This window comes from Stylophora pistillata, chromosome 11 (genome assembly GCF_964205215.1).
Source record: "Stylophora pistillata chromosome 11, jaStyPist1.2, whole genome shotgun sequence".
NCBI lineage: Eukaryota > Metazoa > Cnidaria > Anthozoa > Scleractinia > Pocilloporidae > Stylophora > Stylophora pistillata.
In genome coordinates, this window is record NC_142529.1 from 15079730 (window position 1) to 15093844 (window position 14115).

Here is a 14115-nt window from a genome sequence, read left to right on the forward strand (position 1 = left end):
CGAGGTAGTAGCGTGAGGATAAACGGCGGGAGCGAAGAAGAAAAAGTGGATCAACTTGTCTTGTGCATGAGGGATAAAGTGCGTATGGTCATGTCCCAGCTAGGTTATTAAAAGTTTATTGCAAGTTTACGAGTTGAAACACAAAACTACAGCGAGTCGAGGCGAGACGCGGTTTAACACGAAACTGATCATTTAACCTAAATCTAGCAAATAAAGTATAAGGTAAAATGTTATCGATGCAATCGTTAATATTAATGTTTAGTCATTTATCCCCATGCATTTCTAGTTAACTTTTAATTTGTCAAGAAATAAATTGAAAGTTTCTTAACACAGCCCACTCATTGGAAATATTGAGAACTGTACTGTTTGCTATTGAATCAAAATTAATCATGAGAGAAGTCCACGCATACTCACAGCTCGATTGCACATAACTAACATATGACGGGCCTTTTAAATCAATTGCCAGTGTCGGCGTTCTTGTTATTAGCTTATATTAAGAACAGAAGATTCCCAAACTATGCTAAGAATGACAGTTCCTTCAGCCATATATTCTTATTTATTAATCAAGGCCCAGACTGACTACACAATGGGTCACCCTTGGCAATATTCCATGAAGCTTGATGTTGAAATTTTCACAACGCTTTCGCCTTCCACTTTATCCCTTAACATACCGGTTCGCTGAGTTCGCGACCCATGGACTGAAGCCTTTTCATCCGGGTTCTCATGATGTCTCAGTCTATTAGTAGTCATATAGAGCCTGAATGAATTTACATTGCAACCTAATTTTTATATCATTATAGTGAAGATGTAGAGCTGAATCGTGTAACAATCTTTTGTTTTCTATCATGAAAAACAAATGTTATTTGAAGTTCAGGTGTCCTCTCATAAGTCTTGTCGTATCAGCGTTCATTTTAGCTGATGATCACGGGTGCGAATTGACTTGGAGTTCGGGTAAGAACGACACAAACTGAGTACAAAGTGTTAGTGGGCATGAAACGACTGAATACCACATTAGTCTCACCATCTTGTTGTAAAATTTAGCCCCACGACTAATAGTAACAAAACCCCACAGTGGTTAAGGTTTGTTGTCGAAGTTTTATCACCGCAGGATTTTAAAGTCTTTTCCAGCAAGATAGAATCGCAGACGTTGACTAAAAATAAGTTCAGTTATTGTTTGTTCCATCAGATATATAAATGTGAGACTAGAAAGAAATTATCGGCCAGGGAGCTCCCTTTCGCACGTAACACTCTCTCCAGGTTTCGCTCAGTACATTTCAACAAGAAAGTGTGGAGCTTGCCAGTCACAAAAAACTATAAAGAACTGCAAAAGGAAAATCGGTCTTGACTTTTCTTTCCTGAAAGGTGAAAATTTTCAATATGATTAAATATCATTTAATAAGTTCAAAATGTCCGCTCAACTTTCAACGAAAACAACCCAGGTGGGGTCATTGTTTGACCTCGGAACGTCATCTGTGAGGAACGCCCGGCAAGGATTTGTATATCTGGAGTGGCTTAATAGTAATATAACAGTGTGAAAAATGTCATAAGATATGCCTCTTTTATTGCAGATATTATACAGAGTGCTTTACATTATTTAAAAATAAAAGCTTAGTGTGTTTCCACAACGTACAGAAAAAAAACGCTCATCCTTGCTCTAACAGAATTTCCGGCCATTTTCAAATGAGCGGTACATTAAATCATAACAAAGGTGTTCCTATCAGCCACAACCCCTCTGAATATCGCTTTTTGTTTCTTGTACGAGTCGAAAACAATAGGAAAAGAATTAATTTAAGCAACACTCTATTGAGACGGTTCTTTCCGTTTATGAAAAAGCTTTTCAACAATAACAGCAAAACGGTTGTGGTAAATATGTCATTAACAATGCACTTGATTGTTTTCCGATATCAAAATTTAAACAATTTTTACGACTCATGCAATACTACATTATAAGATATGTCACCGAATCAATGATCTTGTCGATAAATGACACTTAACTGAAAGGTAAATACATTAGTTGTATTCTATGCTCCATGACTAAATCAATACTAAACTACTAAATATCTTTACAAGTCTTTATCACCAACAGGGAATACTTCCTCAGAATCATTGCTGACAAATCTTCGTATTGTTTCAGATATAACAGGAGTAAATAGCTTGTTTAATACAGAAAATTAAATAAAAGAGCTGTTTTCTAATTTCTTATTCCTTTTTTTAAGTCCAGCCTCAATCAGCTGGATCTAAATTGAGTTGTTTATCAATTGCAACTTACTAAAAAACTGACTCAAAAGTTTGTCATTAAGGACACAGCTTTAGTTTATTCTAACAGAACGAGACCCTTAAATTATCACCATTATCATCAATACACATTTTCTAATGCTTGATGTACTACAAAATCCTAGCAGCCAGGTTCAAAATGCAGTATTCAAAATGACAGTGTCTAACGACGATCGCTGGCCCATTTTCCCAATCTCTTTGCCGCGGCGTTCGTTGTAGCTCGAGCTTTTGGCTCGGCATCTTCATCTCCGAGATCTTCAACCCTGGAGTATTTGGTCGTGTCATAGCATCCCATGTCGAGCAGGTGCAGATATGTCTGAAGGGGTAAGCAATAAAAGAGGAATACTCATGAGCGTCACAATGTTCTCTGACGTCAAGTCAGGTAGAAAATGAAAATGACCACTTCAAAGTACAGAAAGGACCCTCGATTTAAAGACACAGAAGGTTGGGAAGAGAAGCTAAGTATAGGGAATGGCGGGAGGGATGGAGATTGATGGGTTCGTTGGCACGAGAAATCTCAGCGTGCTTTATGTTTAAGAGCGTTTTTGTGTCAAAAATTAAATAACATTGATAAACTAAGACAAATAGGAAGAAACGTTACACTAGCAGGAGCCTTCGGTGGTCCAGGAAGGGTTAAATAATCACTGAACCCTAAGTGAAGGACGTGTTCAAATCATGCTACAAACCTCTTCACGAAGGTAGGTATCCATTCTTTTGCGAAGGTTTTCAAAGGGAGGACGAAAGTCGGGGTTAAAATTCCAGCATCTTTTCATTATAGCATACCTGGAATTAAGGAATGAAGGTAAATACAGGATTGTGTTTTAATAATTAAGCGATCACCATCAACCCAGAAATCTTGAAGTCTTTGCCATATAATGGTTAAATGTTAAGAAATGTCTTCCTAGACCAACGTGAAATTGATATTTTCAAAAACTTTGAAAGCGAAAAGAAAACCCTTAACAAAACCAACTAATGGCCACTGTTAGCTTTTTTTCATTGAGAGGAGAAATCAGATTAGACTCAAGACAATGTTTTTCCACGAAGGAGGGGAGGGGAGGGGCAATTGGGGGATTTAAAATGAACCACAATGTTTTATAACTTGATAAAGCAAGACTCACAGTTTATCATCAACATGATCGGGCTTTGGAAGTTTGTAGCCACGTGTCACCTGTGCAACTACGTTGCCTTCTGACCATCCGTCATAAGGAATTCCTCCTGTAAATGAATAAAAAATGTGCCTGTGATACTCCAGAATATTTTGTTAAAAAAATATTGAGATTTAAATCAGAGAGATTCACTTCTAGTGCTTGATCAGAACATTCCAAAAATGGTGTTTCCTAACCTGATACTTAATGAAATTGATGACCACTTTTCTATTACGTAATTGGTAAAAAATGGGAGTTGTTTGTCATTTTAAGTCGCACACAAAATGATACCCGTCTTGTGTGATAGTAAAAGCGAGGAAAGTCCCGAAACAACAGAGATTGAAACTTCGACAATCTAAGCATGAGTCATCAGTGAAGTCAATTTTGGTAAGACAAATTTATTTGTTACAGCTCATCAAACTAACGTCGACCGCTGGAGTCTGACAGGCATTGACACTGACTAACGAGTTCCACATACGATACTTACAACATTTTCAGACATTGACGGCCCGGATGTATAAATATTCGTTATTTTGTTATTGAACATACTTTGACTTACCAAGGGTAACTATCTCATACAGAACGATTCCGTAAGACCACCTGAAAAATATCTCAAAAAAATATTGCCAAGTGAGAGTTGGATATTAACTTGTAAAAGATAAAAAAGCCCAATAGATGAGCTGCTCAGTGCAAGACTATACGTCATACATACACGTCGCTCAAGGTGGAAAGTCCAGCAAGATTTCCCAACAAAAGTTCTGGTGCAGTCCATTTAATTGGCAGACGGCCCTGCAACGACAATCAGTGCTATCATACCGGTTTATTAGAAAGGACATTTTGCATGCAAACAATCGTAAACACTACGAATTGTTTGGCACTTCAGGTGGGTGGTACACTCCTTCTAGGACTTTCGAGTGTCAAAATTTAGCAGTTGTCATAAATTTAAAACAGTAAAGTCAACAAACTCAGTTGCTGTGGCATAGCAAAACGTAGGACCATCTTTGCAGTGAAGGCGAATTTTAAACAGAGTTAGTGCTAACCTTAGGAATTTGTTTGCGAGTGGCACTGTAAAAAAGGTAAGACAAAGAAGATCTTCTACCTTTTTGGCATTTCCATGACCATATTTGAAGTTTTGATATGCCATGCCAAAGTCGGTCACTTTGCACACATAGTTGTTATCAAGGAGGATGTTTCGAGCTGCCAGGTCACGATGAATTATCTTCAAAAAGAAAAAGATCCAAAGTGTAAACCAGAGGAAAGATTATGTAGATGTTTGCATGGTTTTACAGTAAACTTCAACCGACAGAAAAAAATTACAATCATACAAACTCAACTACTTTGTTACGCAACGTGTAATAGGAGCGACTCAAATAGACAATTCTAACAGTAATTATCCTCAATAACTTACTTAAGCCCTCTACAAACTACAGTGTACATCTTATCTCCCCACTAGCTCAACTTCAAGTTTTCTCCTAAATTCCTTGAGATGAAAAGTCTTCCACAGCAGCTCTCTCTATCTTAGTATAGCGTTCAGACAGGCGGTCTTTTCCGACAACAGTAACAACTCCTACTACACGACTGAGTCCTTATATACATTTAAAAAGTATTCCGGAACATTCCAGAAGCTTACAATACAAATATTTCGGTAGTATTACATCATAACAACAAAACCTAACAGAATATTCTAGAAGGTTCAACAGAAAGTTCATGCAAGCAAGTCCTCTTGATACTTATCCATAACAACGGGCTGTAAGAACTATTGTTCCTTGGGTTTTCGTTACAGACCAAAGAAATACCAAAATCACTGTGACATCAGATGACCCATTAACAATACTGAAAGAACCCTTGGCCTTCAGAAACATTCAGAATCAAACCTGCTTTCAAAAATGTCGTTTAATTTAGATTTATCGATATTCAGGACAATCAAAAGGTATAAAAATTCTTACTATTTATTTGAGGCAAAATTGAATGTAGTAGCATATTGTTTACTTACTCCCCTTGATCCAAGGAATACCATACCAGCGGCGATTTGTTTTGCAAATAGCACAAGGTCGTAGTTGTCCAAATCTTGAGCTCTTCCTTCTCCAAGATAATACCGATCCTTAATTCCTCGGCACTTTCTCATGTAACCAAGCAGGTCACCACAAGGCAAGTATTCCATGATAAGGATTGGATGAACTTAAAATAACACACAAAAGGAAAAACACATCCAACAAAAAAAATGAAAACAAACAAAAGTAACAATCTCATACTCTGTCAAAATGTAACTGCATATACCAAGAATTATGCCTTAACCTGAATATATACCTTGTCTGGTGACGCAGCCAATGAACTTCACTATGTTGGGCTGATTGCTTTCACCGAGAATTTTTCCCAGCTCGATCTCTCTCATCAAACATTTCCTTCCTTCCTCCCCTGCAGTGGCTACAATAAAATTGATATGCTTTATAGCCAGGGAAAAAACTTATTGACGAATTTTCTCGCGGTTAACAACAGAAAACTTTGCGTAAGGATTTAGACCTCAGATTTTAGGATTTTTGTCTTTGAAGCTCAGTTTGTGGCGCTCACAAAATGGAACTGATTAGCAATAGAATCCTTTTTTACTATTGAAGCACATGCTTGCCATCTTCAAATGCTTTATTTCTTCTGAAACTTTTATTTTCGTTGTTTTTAAAATGACTTTGCATGAATCTCTCAGAGTGCCTTAGTTGACCCGTGATAAACAACCATTGGAAGTGCCAAACAGGCCACCCTTGGCTGTAAAGTATTTATCTACGTGATTTGAGAGATAGTTGACTGGATCTTACGTGTGAAGCATTTAGCAGCAACTGTGCGATTTCCAGGCCTCCCATTTGGAGAACTAAGAAGAGCTCTCCACACTGCTCCAAATGCCCCTCGCCCAATGACCTCTTGAAGCAGAACACGCTTCACTTCAAACTCCCATTCATCCACTTCTACATTCCACAGCTCCATCTCAACTGCCTCACCTTGATTAGGACTAAATATTATGAAAATCAGATTCTATTATAAATCAAAGTATATGTGATCAAGAAAAAACAAACTAAGGAAAAGTTTTGAGTTTCTAAATTAATTGACCATTTCTTTAATCTACGGAATAAAAATCACTCTGAAGTTGGCAAAACAACCTTTTCTTGTGCAGAAAAACTAAAATTGCAGAATATCTCGTACATTCAGACAAGGTAAGAGCCACTTACCGTAAATATTGAGAATCCGCCGTAATTCGTAATTCATTTTATTTTTCCTAAACGACCCTTTTAATGAACCTTTGTCGAAAATTAGATCAAAAAGTTCTATCGCGCTTTTTTTTTCTCGATCCGAAATATCGAAAAGTTCAAAATACACCTAGCTGGCCGTTTCCACCCCCCCCCCCCCCCACCCTTACGCAATGAAAAATTATGAATGAATTATTGAATTTGAACTATATTTTACCTCTACGAAAAAGACGCGAAGTATTTTATTTCAACGGATCACTATTCAGACTTAAACGTGATAACCTGCTAAGAGATCCCTATTTTCAGAGAAACAAAGATCATCTGCTCGCACTCAAAATTTAAAAGCAGGATTGCAATAACCTGTGGCGTTGGAAGTGGCCAAAGTTGCATAACTTTTCAGTGCTTCGCAGGGAGGGAGGGAAACGGCCATCTAGGCGTATTTTGAACTTCTCGATTTTTCGGAGAAAGAAAAGCGCAATAGAACTTTTGATAAAATTTTTCAACAGGGTTCAACAAAAGGATCTTTTAGGAAAAATTAAATTAATTACGAACTTTTGCAAACATCGACTGATTCTCGATATTTATGGCCAGTGGCTCTTAACATTCAAAATGGAATGGTTGACATGACATAAAACCCCAACTTCAATATGTTTTTTAGTCAAATACATTCCAATTTACCGAGTAGAGGTAAAAGGTAAACTGATTAACTTACAGAGCCATAGCATTGGCTGTAGTTTCAGATGATAAATCAAGAAAGAAATAAAGAAGGAAAAATTTCTCCTTAACTTGAGTATTTCAATAAAAATGTTACCCACTTCGGTGGTGAAGGGAGTTTCTACAAAGCAGTTAATAACAATAACAATAGTAATTCATTATTAATGAAATCAGTGGTTTATTCAGAATTCTTTGTGCCAAGAAGTAATCAACGGTTTATGGTACTTTATAAATCAGAAACAGTAAAAACATGCCAATAGTAACCAAAATATTTTCTTTTTTTCTGCAAACCGAGATGATATTAATACCTATCTAATAGCAAAATTGAAGAGAACAATTGGAATATGGAGTGAAGTAAAAGTAAGCAGAAACAAGTCCAATTTTTGCTTCTGACACAACTATTCTCTGGAAAAGTTACCAAGGACAAGATATGAAGAATGAATCTTACCTGTCCTTCGGCGCTTCCAAAAATACCAGCATACGAGCAAAATAGCAATGACAGCAGCCATTGATCCAACAATATAATACCACATCAGAGATGGACTCCTTGCAGCTGTTGGTATAAGGTAAACACATGGCCATTAGCCAAATGACAAAGCTAGCACATGTGATCATGATAATGGAAAGGTTTTTACCCAGTATTACCCATCCTCCCTGGATTCTTTCTTTTGCTAGAGTTTTTCTGGCTCATTACAAATGGCTAATATCAACTTGTATGGCAGACATTCCAAGAGGGGTTAATCCAAACTATGTTGTAGAAAAAATAACAAAATAACCATAAAGCGAAGTCTGTTTACAATCAAAGTGGCCCATCAGGCCGGCGCTTAACTCTGGTTTCCGTAGCATGAAGCTCCTGGGAGTATTTCTACTCCCTCTTGCTAGTCCATTGCAGGGTTACCCCCCATAATAGTGAGAAATAACCTGCCTTTTTGCAAACTGGATGAAGAACAATTCCCATTACCCAGTAGAAAACAAATGATACTGCAAACGATTATACCGGTATCTAAAATTAGGTTCTACCGCATTTAAAAGGCTAAGGACCCAAAACTTCATTTGAAACTCATACTTACCATAAAAAATAATAGCAACAACAACAATGAAAAAAAAAAAAAAAAAAGCAGCCGACAGCATGATTAAAACAATGCAAAACTTTCAGGTTACATTTAAGTTGAAATATTCTTTGCTGTTAAATAATAGATTGTTTCTAGGACACTACAATAATGCCAGCTTACGGTTGACATTTATTGTCACATTGGAGCCGGCCACATTTCCTAGTCTGTTACGAGCTTCACAGGAATATACACCACTGTCCTCCTCCACAACCTTTGCAATATGCAGGTAACCTTTTTTCTCATCCGATTGCATAAAGATGTTGGCTCTCTTCTTTATTTGGTCTCCATCTTTTTTCCAAGTGATATTTACTGTTGCTTTGTTGACAATGCAAATTAACCTAAGCTTATCACCTGAAGTGAGGGTTGGATATGGTTTTGGGCTCAATTCCGCAGTTGGTTTTCCTGTTTTGAAAAAGAGATAATGTACATGTATACAAATCTCAATTTTTTTTTATGGAAAAAACTTACTCTCAATACCTTAGTAGGGCAAAAATTATCATGGACACGAAGCAGTCCAAAAGCAAACCCCAAACGGAATTTCCAAGATGCTTCTTAGTAACCCCAGACCCAGCCCTTTGTTGCTATTAATATTCTCATGACATATAATGTGCCATTCAATGTTACAAATCTTTGCAGTGATAAAAATCTATTGGATTAAAATGATCAGAGTGACCATGACAAACTGTCAAAGTGATCATATAAAAAAGTTATCTCAAACAATAATTGGTTAATGGTGCCTGCACAACAACTATGCTTCTCACAACTCATTACAGTATTTTTCCCAGATACCTTACACCCAAGTTAGTACTTCAACTCTTTGACTAAATTTTCTTGGAGAATTTCCAGGGGTATTAAGACTCCAGGGGTATCTCCATCTCAAAACAATTGTTATAAGAACCAGTCTCAACACAGTGTCAGTTATTTTTGGTCAACCTTCAGACTAGCCAACATTTACACCTCATATTTTACCCATTAGCAAAGGAGATAACATCAAAGAAGAAAGAATTGTATAATTGTTAAAGAGGATCCATCATCATCATTACCCTAATACTATTAAGTTTCAATTACTACTATTACCATTATTATACTCATCATCATCATCATCACTATCACTATCCTCATTATCATTATCATTATTATAATTATTATTCAACCTACCAAAAACTTGAAGTGTTGCGGAAGAACTTGTTGTATTTGCTTTGTTTTCTGCTGTGCACTTGTATGTTCCTTCCATTTCCTTTGTTGTTCGTGGCATTTCCAGGAATGATTCCACGAATAAGTCTTGATCAAAATTTTTTTTATTAATACCCGATTGGAGTTTACGGCTATTAAATGTCCACGTTACTTTTGGTGTTGGAACACCTGAAGCACTGCAAGTAAAGTTGACAGGGTCTCCATCAGTAACAGATTGGTTTACCGGAGACAATAAAATCCGAGGAGACACTGAAAATAAAAAGAACAGCATGATCTTCAACCAAGGTTCTTAAGATAAAACCAAACAACCACAAGTAATTTGGCAGTAATTTAGATGTAAGAGTAAATTTGGAGTCCCCTAACGACACATATTTCCAGAATTAAAAGAATCACCTCCACACATTGAATGGGAATAGGTAGAGAGGATATTATATTTTGAATGAGTGAGCTTCCCTCAACCCTCAATGATAGTAATAACATCAAAAGAGTAGTCTAATATATTATCTACTATGATATTATTAACATGAAAGGAGTAATCTAGTATATTATTTACATAATACTGTAAATATCATGAAGCATGCAAATCAAAGTCAAACTTAAAAACAAATGAATAAACTTGGTTTGTAAAAATCCTATTTAAATATCTAGCATGAACAAAAGCATGTTAAAAAATTACATGTACTAACTGGTCAGACCACAGCACCGGGGGCTACGTTCCCTACATGCACTCTTTGTGAGAAGTTCTTGAGTTCTTTAACGTCCCCATGCTAACCAGTACAGAGAAGATGAGGGAGACAGGGCCTACAGTCTATTGGCCTTATCCATGAATACTAGAATGTCTAACCATTTGCTAATATCACAGCACACTAAGCACATTCTCCTAAGTTATTTAAAGATCCTCAGTGGTGGTCTGGTCTAATGTTGAACCCTCGACATGACGCATGGCAGTTCAGGGCTCTATATCATGAGCTTACAGAGTGCAGTTTGTAAATATTAATAAAATTATTTTGATTTACCAGTAACATCAATCCAGAAGGATGAGTTAGCTTTTCCAGCCAAATTTTCAGAGACACATTCATAGAAACCTTCATCATCAAAAGTCACGTGCTTAATAATTAACGTGTTGTTGTTGCCAAGAGCTTCTCCATCCTTGCTCCAATTGACAGATACTGGAGGACTGCCCTTTACAAAACAAGGTGTTGTAAATGTGGAGTTCAATGTAACTGAACGATTCTTGAGTCCAGAATTTAACTGTGGTGGAACTAAAATGCAAAATTTAAAAAAGTGACGATGAGATTATCTTCACAGGTACATTGGTATCTTGAGCTTGGATGTAAACACTGCAAACAAATAACAAGTCAGCAACTTTTAAGAATTTCGTTCTGCAGGTGCTATCAATATGTTACTTAGTTGACTCAGGAGTAAAAAAAACTTTTGCCATATCCATGCCATTTACCTGGGACAGGGCTGTGGCCTAACAGCACCCAGTGGCTCCTGGCACCTTACTTTTGCTCTTGGGCAACTCAGGAATCTTAGTTTTTTCATAAAAACCATATGCTAGGCACCCTGGATTTCACAGTTTCTGAGCACTGGGCTCCCTTCAATTTTTCTTAGAGCATAGCCTTGTGGGACATTTGACTTAATTTCCATTTATGTGAACGTGAGATATAAGTTTCAACTCATTGCCAGAGCAGGAAGCATCCGAAATTTGTATTTGTATTTACGAATATTTATGTAGGGTGGCCCAGTTTAGCAGATAGCTAGTTTAAATGGGGCACTGTGAAACCCACCCATCCCTCCCCAGGGGAGGACATCCATCACACAGTAATCTCGTGCGTTGGAAATTTAACATCTCCTACCCCTAACCCTGCAGGAGACGGGACCTCCATTTATTTCTCCCTATCTAAGAAGACTAGAATATCTAACCATTTCTTGATGTTATAGTAAGGTAGCATATTCTTCTCAATTATTTTAAGACCTTAAGTGTTGGTTTGACTGGGGCTCAAACCCTCGACCTCCCGCACAACAGTCCAGCGCTCTATCCATTGAGCTAACAGGGAGGCTGTATTTCAAATTAAAATGATGTTCTCATCTTCAAATGTTTTACCAGTTTGTTGTTCTTTTGTAACAGGATCGTTAAGTTTGGCAAAAATATGCCACAAAGTCTGAAAAAGTTTTTGAACCACTTTAACCTTATGGTTATTCAAACTTCTCTTGATGGGCTCTGTAACACCTGGATGTGAGGAATAACAGCAAAACCAGTCGCTGGTTCCTTCTCATCATGAGTAGTTACTAGTTGCGACTGGTTTCAGGCAGTTACAGAGAAATGCTTTGGTATAGCCATTTGTATTTGAGTATATCGGACAGACCAAACGTCAGTTTGGTCTGAAAGAGCATCAGAAAGTGGTCTTCTTTTGTTTAAAAGAAAATTCAGCTTTGTTGGAGCATGTTTGAAAAGACCCTCCACAGGATTTCCAGCATAACGGTGATAACACGGGCACGTGTGCGATGACACGCCACGCTAAGCGTGATATGTGACACGCATATGCGCATTTATTAACAAGGAAACAAAGAGTGTCATGGTAGCTTTTGTTTTTCACATCTTAACACGCTCAATCTTTTATTTTCAACAGCGTGTTAAATGACACGCTTCGTAGCGTGTTAAAGTTGTGCGATATGGCACAGTAGCACGGAAAGAGTTGTTAGGCAACCGAAGAGGTTAAGCAAGAAAGCCTTTAGTTTTAGAAGTTGCTCCGCACATTGAATAGTCTTCCTCGCAGCCGTTTTTAGGGTACCATACATAAATCGTACCATGAAATTGTATCATATGGCTGAATGAAATACATGTACTTCTGTGATGATTCTAATATGACTGATCTGAAACAAACCCTTTTGGTTTTCTGGGATAATTCATTTGAATATTTATGTAGAATATGTTGGATGCAGGCATCAGCCAAAGGTGCTAAAACATCAAAGTAATTGACCAATATTCTTGAACACAGGATGGTGTAGTTAAGCCTCTGACATTTTTGATCCTCCATTGATGGCAAAAACTTCAAATTACAAACATAAAGCAGATTTGCTTTTGGTGCTGAAGAATCAAGCATGGCCCCAGAAACTCTATTCTTAACCATCTGCTGGTTTACCCAGTGGAAGTCCTTGTTCTGTGACTCCATAGTCCTGTTCTTTCGATCCAAGTGAATGTCCAAGTTGTCAAAAGAGATGACAAAGCCAGGGTGAGCTGCCTTTTTCAGCACACATTTCTCCCTCAAAGCTGACTGGATTTCATCATGACATTTAGTAGAACAGTGGGTGTGGGAAGCATGTCTTGAAACAACAGCATTGCATTTCTCTAGAGCAGTCTTCAAATCTCTGTTTTGGTTTGAAATTTGCTGTTTTGCTTGGACAATATCTACATCATGGTTCTCACCCAGCTCATCAAGTTTTCTCAGGTTACTGAAATTTGCATTAGTCAGTTTCATCTTGTTAAATCTGGAGATAGTAGCCTGTTGAGCAAATATGTACATAGGTTACTGTGTATCTTTCCTACACAAAATAAAGTGAACCTGTTAAGTGTTCATGTAACGTAACCCATGAGACAAATGTGATATATTTTATGAGCTTTCTTTAAAGAGGTTAAATAATATAAATTGTCAACAGCTTACAGCAATAGACCTTTTCTGCTTGTATATTTTGTTTTCCCAATACAGATTGTTATGTGCACAAATGACCAAGAAATGTCCGCTAACAAAGCATATATGAAAATAAACTCCCGAGTACGATATATGGCACGCAACAAAAATGTAACAACAAGCAGTTACCCATTTTAACTATTATTTAATTAGTTTTACATTGTTTAATTGACTTAGGTTAGAGATTAAGTTAAGCAGTTCATAAAGCAGGCTTGCAATCCTTCATGCCGTGTGATCGTCGTCTTCATCAACTTCCAATTGCAACATTCGCCGACAGAAGACCACAGCGCTTGGCTTTCTTCATTCATGACTTTCCTTCCGTGCACACAAATTCTTTCGGAGGACTTCATAGCGAACTCTGTATTCTTTATCTTTTTCCCTTCTCGGCTATCGTCTTTTTCATCTCTTTCTTCTCTCCGGATATCGCAAGGTCAAAAGGTCATAGCCTCGTCACATCATAGCTTCCACAAGTTCAGTCAGCAAGCCACGAGGGTAAGCCCTCGGGCAAGTCTCCTTTGTACTTCTCACAAGCCAGCTTTTATACATTTACTTTAGTTATCTAGAATGTTCTATTACTATTTATAGTGTATTACAAGTTGAACTATTTTTGGAAACTGCCGAGTCACATGAAAGAAGTTTCTGGAATATTACAGATTATAGATAATTCTAGAAAAGTCTGGGATTGCGTGACAGATTCAGTAAAAATAATGCGATCCTCATAACAAGATGATGTGATGATACGCAGGAGATT

The 14115-nt window shown here is 37.3% G+C and overlaps 1 protein-coding gene across 2 annotated transcripts in view; it reads right to left on the minus strand.

The window, feature by feature from the left end:
* Positions 1 to 1541: 1541 nt before the first annotated feature.
* LOC148720226 (fibroblast growth factor receptor 1-like) overlaps positions 1542 to 14115 on the minus strand; it is a 34152-nt gene continuing 21578 nt past the window's right edge. For both annotated transcript variants that reach the window (XM_088739653.1, XM_088739654.1), the window contains exons 9-22: positions 10689 to 10934; positions 9637 to 9921; positions 8599 to 8880; positions 7815 to 7919; positions 7365 to 7380; positions 6227 to 6417; positions 5727 to 5843; positions 5413 to 5597; positions 4519 to 4638; positions 4132 to 4208; positions 3979 to 4019; positions 3393 to 3489; positions 2961 to 3057; positions 1542 to 2590 (exon numbers count right to left, since the gene is read on the minus strand). In XM_088739653.1, coding sequence (XP_088595779.1) covers positions 2438 to 2590; positions 2961 to 3057; positions 3393 to 3489; positions 3979 to 4019; positions 4132 to 4208; positions 4519 to 4638; positions 5413 to 5597; positions 5727 to 5843; positions 6227 to 6417; positions 7365 to 7380; positions 7815 to 7919; positions 8599 to 8880; positions 9637 to 9921; positions 10689 to 10934 — 2012 coding nt within the window. In that variant the 3' untranslated portion in view covers positions 1542 to 2437. The remainder of the gene's footprint in view (positions 2591 to 2960; positions 3058 to 3392; positions 3490 to 3978; positions 4020 to 4131; positions 4209 to 4518; positions 4639 to 5412; positions 5598 to 5726; positions 5844 to 6226; positions 6418 to 7364; positions 7381 to 7814; positions 7920 to 8598; positions 8881 to 9636; positions 9922 to 10688; positions 10935 to 14115) is intronic.